Source organism: Sesamum indicum, linkage group LG5, assembly GCF_026168435.1.
Source record: "Sesamum indicum cultivar Baizhima isolate 11 linkage group LG5, ASM2616843v1, whole genome shotgun sequence".
NCBI lineage: Eukaryota > Viridiplantae > Streptophyta > Magnoliopsida > Lamiales > Pedaliaceae > Sesamum > Sesamum indicum.
Window position 1 is genome coordinate 7700809 of NC_142661.1, and position 8542 is coordinate 7709350.

Genomic DNA, 8542 nt, shown 5'->3' on the forward strand with positions numbered 1-8542 from the left:
TGTATATATATATAGGAATTAATGGATTCAAATGTGTCAATTGATTTTTCTTTTCAAAATATTTGAAAGTGATATGTTCTGTGGTGGCAAAGAACCAAATAAATTGGTGCAAAAAATTCTTACACACATTAGTTTATGTGTATAACTTTAATATAATTGCAATTCAATTTCAAACATAAATTACTAGACTGCAGTTCATCAATGAAATCCAGTCCTCAAAGTGTAATAATTGACATTAGTTTATACCTATCTTTATATACCAAACCATTAATTACATCTTTCAGATTAAAACACACCTACCACATATATTTCGCTCTAATATCCAGCCTTTGAAACCGAATTCCAAACTGGTAGTTAAAAGTATTGCCAAATTTTAATAAACACAAAATGATTGAACTTGCAAGAAAGGTATACATGATTAATTTTTCAGTTTTGAGTATCAATTTTAACTTCATCACTACTTTAAGTTTTTCAATTTTAGTCAGAAACTGTAGTTGTATACAAAGAAGTAAAGACAAATGGTTGATTACAATACAACAATATTTACAGATTGATGAACTCTTTAATTAATTTTCATAAATGTTGTCTCATTTTTTTTTATTTTTTTGCTTTTTCTGGACCAATTAATATAGAAAATAATTCATTGTATTGTATTCATAGATAGAATCAATATATACATTTCTTTCTAAAAATGCTTTTTGTCTTATTATTACAATAATATTATGTAACGACAAACCAACAATGAAGAAATTAACAAGAAAATATTATGACAAAAAGACAGGACGTAACTTCCGAGGCTTCTGCTACCCCCTATCGAGATTTGTTGTTTGAAACACTCGCACATACACACACAACATTTACTCACACTCTCTCAGTCAACCACTCACAGTTCAGATTTTCTCACGCCTTTTCTCCCTCAACACACTCACTGCAGAACACTGTTCAAGTTCATAAAGTACTACGCTCAGAGAGCCCTAGGGACGTTACATCTGATTCCTTCGTTAGCCAAGAAATGGCGAAAAACTCCATAAATGTAAGATGAATTCTATCCAGGCAACTGCATTATTCCTTTTCTCAAACATTTGATTCTTTCTTTTTCCTTCTTTAATTCTTCTTTTTGAATCAATTTGTTAATTCGTCATCATTATAATTTGCCAACAAAATACTTCAAGAGCATACACTAAAGATTTCGGCCGGATTATTTCATCCGACCCAAATTCAAATTCATCTTGTGAAATTTCGGTGATGTGCTATCGTCAGATCCCATCTCTTGTGCTCTTCATGCAAGATTAATGGAGCCTCACGTACAGATTTAATTATTTGTCTTTTTGTTTCTCCAATTTGTTTTTAATTAATTTCTTTTCTTGTCAAAGTTTAAAAAAGTAAATATTTAATTTTTTAATATATTAAGAATTTCTTTTCCATAATTAGGGTTCAACAAGAAATTCAACATTATCTTCACAATCAATAAAATAAAACAGAAATTTTACAAACTAATCTTGTGAATAGTTGTTTGGGAGTGCTATCTTTTGAAGGAGCTCCCATCCTTCATCTTCATCCAAACACTTCATATTGTGGACGTATTCTGTGGAAGCTATGTTTTGATTTCTGGTTGTGAGCAAAACTTTGCTATCTGCCTCTCCAATGGGAAAAGCGTGCCTTAAGCAATTCCAGTGATCAACTTCCCAAACGTCATCCAAAACTAGGAGACATTTTCTGTCTCTTTGTACTTGGTACAACTTTCTGATCAATGTATCTTCATCTTGCTCCTCACTTTCATTGGGAAGAAGTTGTTTTAATAGTCGTTGGAAAATAGTGTTGGGTTGAAATTGTTGGCTTACACAAACCCAAGCACGATATTTGAAGCACCGCTGCACGGCCTCCCTATTGTAAATTTTAGTAGCAAGAGTGGTATTTCCCAAGCCTCCCATGCCACATATGGAAATCACTCCATTTGATTTGTCATTAGTTGTCAGAACTGATTCTAACTGTTTAATATCCTCCTTCATTCCTACAAAATACTTTTCAACCTCATGCCCATACGTTCTTCTTGACCAATCGTTATCATCTACCAATCTTGATGAGATGTCTCCTACACTCATGGACTCCGACTGTTTGGTGAGGTCGGACATACGAGACTTGATATCTTTAACGTCTTCTCCAATTTGGTGCATTCTCAACCACTCGCTCAATATACAAGTGAGTCAAAAACACTAATTTTGATACCTTATATTTAGCACAAAACGGGGGATGAAGAGAAAGTGCAATAGCAGTGGTGATGGCTCAAACCAAACCTGATTGTGCCTATTTTCTTTTCATTCTTTTTAAATGAAGATGAGATACTTTTTTCAATAAATTTAAATAATTTATGATTTTATTTTAAATAAATAAATCATAAATTAAACCAAACAAATAATCAAAACTACAAAAAAAAAGTAGCTAAGACCGCATAAAGAACTTAATAACAATTGAACCAACTAGCTACAAATAATAAACTTAAATAATGGCAAGCCCAAAAAAAATTTAAAATACATTTTTAAAAAAATAACAATGAGTTTTAGTAAATTGTTGTACTAATATAGAAGTATAAGAATAAAGGTAAAACTTTTTAGAGTTTCCAAAGTATATAAAATATAGAATAGTTAAGCTACAAGAATAAAATAAAACTTCTATGTCATATATTATTAAAAAAAAAGAAGTGGCTCGATTAGGTCAGCCCGCTAACTTGTCCCAGGGTTAGGAGGTCCTAGGTCATTGGGCTGGGCCTATCCCAAGTATTGATACTTGGAATCAGCCTTGGTTTGGCCTGGATTGTACCAACCAACTCTTTTTGAATGGGCCAATCAGATCCTAGGTTGAGTCCCTCTTGATCCCGACTCTTTAGGCATCTTGATCACCCACTAGAAACCATGTGTTTAGTCCATGACCATTGAATTAGCATTAGTTTGGTGGATGTTTCTCAATTACAAGATATAATGTGAAATTCCTATGACAAATAAAACTAAAATAATAGTAATTCTTTATTTTTGGGTCACAAGCTAGGTTTATATATCAAAATCATTTGAAGATTAGAAATCCGTTTGCTATTATGATTTATTGATTCCGAGTACTGAAGTAAGCTTTATCTCATCTTATTAATTTTTATTCTAATATTTAGTTATTTTCTTGGTAATTTTTTATTTGCTCTCTAATCTACATATAACACTTTGTTTGTAGATTTTTTGACCATTCCTACATAGAAAAAAAAAATGTGTTTTGTTTTTTTAAAAAAAAATATTGGTATGGACAAATAGTTTGAAAGTTGTACTTCTAAATTAGCTGGTAAACTATTTTTATAAATTATTATCGGTAATTTTTTAATTTATACTAATTTGTATCGGCAAAATACACAGACACTTGATATAGAAAATGCTAAATGTCAATTAGAATTTTTAACTTCTTCAGTCTCGTAATCCTCATCAAAGCTATCGTCGTCAGACTCGTCATAAGATTTACAGTTCCCCGATCGGGATGTACCTGCTCCTTGTTGATTAGCAACATAAAGCTCAACGACTAATTGTGTACCATTTGGGTTATGCAGGTTATAATTATGGTTGTCCGTCGGAACTTGGAGGTATTCTCTCAACTTCTTGAAACGCAATGTCGGTCCATCGAGAGTCAGGGTGTATACAGCTTTAGGCATTACGTTCATCCTCCTTTTGTCCAGCTCAAGCTTCTGGCAGTTACATATGATCTTCAGGTCCTTCCATGTATTCAGAGTATCCTTCGTTGTTCCTTTTATATCCATCACGGTATTGAATATAATGTCAAGCATGTTTTCTCAATGTGCATGACATCAAGATTTCATCATATCAGATGCATCAACCAGTAGTCGAGCTCCCAAAAGATGCTTTTCTTTGTCCACTTATACTCGCTACCTTACCCGTCCGCAAGTGACAACGACACTTCAACCGCAGGGCTAAACTCTCCAACCCATTTGCGGATCTGTTCTCCCATCAATCTTGGTTGTGTAACATTCCTTTCTACTCGGTTCTTATTGAATGCTTTCTTGTTCCTACGGTTTGGATGGTCCAGGGGGAAGAACTGTCTGTAATAGTCAAAGCAGCATGACTTTCTACTGTTCTGTAGGTAGAATGAATGTGTGTCTTCCATACAAACTGGACACCGCATAGCACCAGTGGAACTCCATCCAGAGGCCAATCTATAAGCGGGTAGGTCGTTCACAGTCCACATCAATATGGCGTGCATTGCGAATAACTCGCTTCTCAGTGTCACACGTTAGTACACCTACATGCCGCAAATTCTGCAAATCCTCGATCAAAGCCTCCAGATAAACATTGATGAAACGTTTAGGATTGGAAGGATCGAGGATCACCATTATCACCTCAGCACTCATGCACATTCCCAGTGGGGATTGTATGGTGTAAGTATAATGGGGCGACATGAGTACGTTCCATCGTACTGCCCGTGCGGTGCGCGCCAATCCGTCCACAAACTCAATCTAACATTACGGGGCTCTACTACAAAATGAGGATATGTTCGATCAAAATGCCTCCATTCATCTGCATCAGACGAATTGAATACGGATCCCTCTTTTATTAGATTATTAGCATGCCACATCATTTGTTCGTCAATCGCTTCTAAAGCATACAACCTTTGTAGGCGAGGGGTAATCGGCAGGTACCTAAGACTGGTATACGCTGTCTTTTTGCGATTAGGATTTCGCGCCCTGGTTGACTTGTACCTAGCTTCTCCACAAAACATGCAATAGTCAAGGATCACCTTCCAGTATAACATGCAATCATTTTTACACACATCAATCTTCCAATAGGTAAACCTAAGTTTCTTATTCGTAGTATAGTAATCCTGGGACAAGGTGTGGTTGCGTTACTATATGATCAACCCACTGGGATATTTGGTCACATATATGCTGAGAAAATGGCCAACGACCTTGATATTCACCAACTCAGCAACAATCTTCAATTGAAATTGGGTGCAACCGTTCTCCAATGGCTGCTCTGCTGCATGCACTACATCGTGAAACTGATTTGCCAGCCCAGACACATAATCGTACGACCTACCGTAATATGAACTAGGTCCTACATTAGTAGGATACGACCTCGTAGCATTATCAGGCACACTATCCCGGTTATACTTAGAAGATCAGAAAGCCAGCCTGGCGACATCAAAAACCATCCTCTATGCCGAATCATCTGCACTGCATCACCCCAAGGCGTACTGGTACCCTCCATAATATTAGAAATGGGAATTTGCTCCTCCTAAAATGGGGCCGCGGTGACGGCCTCACAAGATTTTGAAAAGGCAAAAGATCTTCGAATTTAAAATTTCCTTTTTAATTATGTATGTTGACAAAATAATAGGAAAATAATAACGAGAAAATTTACTGGCTATAAATCAATTATAGTGCAAGCAATGATCTCCAACACTTCATTATCCATTTTATTTGGATTTTCATTGCCCGAATCTGATAGAATGCCTATTAAGATAAGAACATATAACAAAGATAAGAGTTAAAAACATGAATGTTTAGAAAGTTTTAATATGCATCCTGACAAAATGACATAATAGTTCATTCATTTTTTATAATCTTCTATAGTTGCAAAGTTATAAAATAAAACATATCCACATAAATTTTGATCAAAGATAAAATGAATTTATAGATTTTGAATTAACTTGTTCCAGCACTAGATCACTCCTCGGACAACTATAGAGTATAAAACCTGCAACCTCCTTTAAAGAGCGGAAGTTTTCAGAAACTCTATCATGAATATAGTACTATTGCATGAAAATTTGGTTGAAGAATGTTAGTTATATTATATTATTTTTGCATAACTCAGAAATTTAAAGATTATTTAGGTAAAGTATTAAATAATTACTACCTTATCAGTAGCATTTGAGGCTCCTCTAATCGTTCCTGTAGGGGTAACTTGGATCTTGGTTGGATTTTTATTCTCTCAATAATTTTCGGTAGAGGGTCCACGTCTTGTTGGAGAGGCACTTTCTTCACCCTTACGTCCAACTTGTCTTCAATTTCTTGTACAATTATGTAATACATGTCCATTTCCCCTACTTCAACCTGCCATACATATATACGTTAGTAGAATAAATGAGTTTAGATTTTTCTCACTATTCTAAGTTGAGGATATGGATGAATTAACTATCTTTGATTTGCTTTTTTTCATAATGTTGATACTGTTTCTTCTTTATATTCACCAATGAAATAACCAATTTTATTGGAAAATTTCACGTGCATATTATGTGCATGGCAATTGTAACTAGGGAAAATTTTCAGAGACAAATGTCCGCAATGTGCTGCTTTTTTATTTTTTTTCTTAAATTATTGTTCTTCGTTGCTAGAATAAATTTTAAGTGGACCAAAAGTGTTACTTTCCATTCTTATAGAACGAAAATTACAATTTTTCCAAGAAAAAAAGAAGTTGAGTTCATTGAACTATTAATTTGTATTAATGTTGTAACAAGCTGTCAATATCTTTTAAATTATGCTAGTTATTCGTCGTGGCACGTCATTCTTGCGTGCATATAAAAATAATTTTTCATATTTTCAAATATATTATATATAATTAAGAACAAAATATATAAACCAACAAATCACATTTAAAAAAAAAAAAGACTTAAGATATTATCGACAGAATAAAAAAAGTTAGTGTAGTAGTATTAAAATGATGCGTAATCACTTTTGTAAACAAAAAAAGAGGAGTAATTAAAATTAATTTTTAAATTAATTTAACTAGGGGTGTAATTGCGATATTCAAAAATTGGTGCGGTGGTGTCATTAATTGCCTTTTGTGAGTGTAGATGGCATTTTTTTTTCCAAATACTAGCTATTATAGCACGTCTTTCCTGTAGGAGTAGGCTTATTTGTCTCTATGGAGGAAGGCTCGTGTGCCTCCATGGATTAAGGCTTAATGGTTGTCTACTCAAGTTTAGGGCTTTATTTTTCAAAAAGAAAATGTAAATAATGGAGATATATCTATTATGAACAGAAGTTGTGTGCTTGCACGGAGCAAAATATGTTTGCCTCATCAAAAGAGGATAATTTGGGGGTGCCTACTCAAACAAAGAGTTAAGGGACTTGCTAGAGGAGCGATAAAGTGTCTGGTCAGAGCAGGTTTATATGCCTTCACATAGGAGGGTTCAAGTGCATGCACAAAACTTACAAGAATCGCTAGAGAAGAAACTAGATTTACCAAGTATAAAGAGATAGAAAATGTCTCCTAGTTTTGGATGACGTTTGGGAAGTTGATCATTGGAATTGCTTAAGGCGTGCCTTTCCCATTGCAGAGGCAGATAGCAAAGTTTTGCTCACAACTAGAAATCAAAACATTGCTTCCAGAGGATACGTCCACAATCTCAAGTGTTTGGATGAAGATGAAGGATGGGAGCTCCTTCAAAAGATAGCATTCCCGAACAACTATTCACAAGGTTAGTTTGTAAAATTTCTTGTTCTATTTTATTGATTTTGAATCTTCTTTCTCTAGTTAGTGATAAAAGAAAAAAGAGTAATGATACTAAAGATATCATTAATAGTATATATTTAGCAAAAAAGATTATTTTGTTAAGTCTAATGTTTTTTTATAGTTTTCATGATGACAAGATTGTTTGAATTTTCTTATGTAAATTTCAAGTTGATCTATTATGTATAAAATGCTATTGAATAGCAATTTAAAATTTATTTCTTGATACAAAATTTATTTAAAACGTAAAAGAAATCAAACATTTAGAAAGTCTTACAAAGAAATGGATTCAGCAATATAAAGTTATGCTTTCAGATTTTATTTCTATTTTTTATTTGTTGAAAGTATAGGGCGAAATTCTCTTGTTTTGATTTGTTTTAATTACTATACATATTTATAAGAAATTCAAATTTTATAATATTTTGAATTAACTGACATTCATTGATTATGTATTCAGAGATACCTACAACTGAAATAAAGTTGTTGGAAGAATATGGAAGGGAAATAGTAAAATAATGTGGTTATTTACCATTACCCATTTCAGTTATTGGAGGAACTCTTCGTCATGAAAAGGCATCAATAGAATGGAAAAATGTGTGTAGAAATCTTGATTCGTACCTTCAACATTGGAGAGGTTTGGAGAATGACAAAGGAGTTAATCAAATACTAGATTTGAGTTACAATGTACTCCCTTACAATATGAAACCATGTTTTTTGTATTTGGCTTGTTTTAAAAAGGATGAAGAAATAGATATAGAAAAACTATATTTACTATGGATGGCTGAAGGAATGATTTGTTCTGAAGATAAGGGACGAGGAGAAAGTTTGAGAGATGTGGCAGAACAGTATTTATTCGAGCTAGCAAATAGGTGTATGGTTGAAGTGGAAATAGACGAGTTGTCGCTATATAATAGGTTTAAGTCATGCCGGCTTCATGATATGATACGAGATCTGTGTTTGTCAAAAGGAAAAAAAGAAGGATTTCTAGAGGTTATAGATAAAAAAAAAGGATTTCTAGAGGAGAAGAGTCTTCAATTTGTAAAACA

General features: G+C 33.6%; 1 protein-coding gene across 1 annotated transcript; it reads right to left on the reverse strand.

Annotated features, from left to right (window-relative positions):
• Positions 1 to 1493: 1493 nt before the first annotated feature.
• Positions 1494 to 2174, reverse strand: LOC148788078 (disease resistance protein RPP13-like). The gene has a single exon (XM_088880330.1). It carries the CDS (start codon positions 2172 to 2174, stop codon positions 1494 to 1496), a length of 681 nt encoding a protein of 226 aa, XP_088736456.1.
• Between the last annotated feature and the right edge of the window lie 6368 nt (positions 2175 to 8542).

What these genes read in the sequence shown, in the direction of transcription:
- LOC148788078 (XM_088880330.1), bottom strand. Translation starts at nt 2,174, where the DNA reads ATGCACCAAATTGGAGAAGACGTTAAAGATATCAAGTCTCGTATGTCC.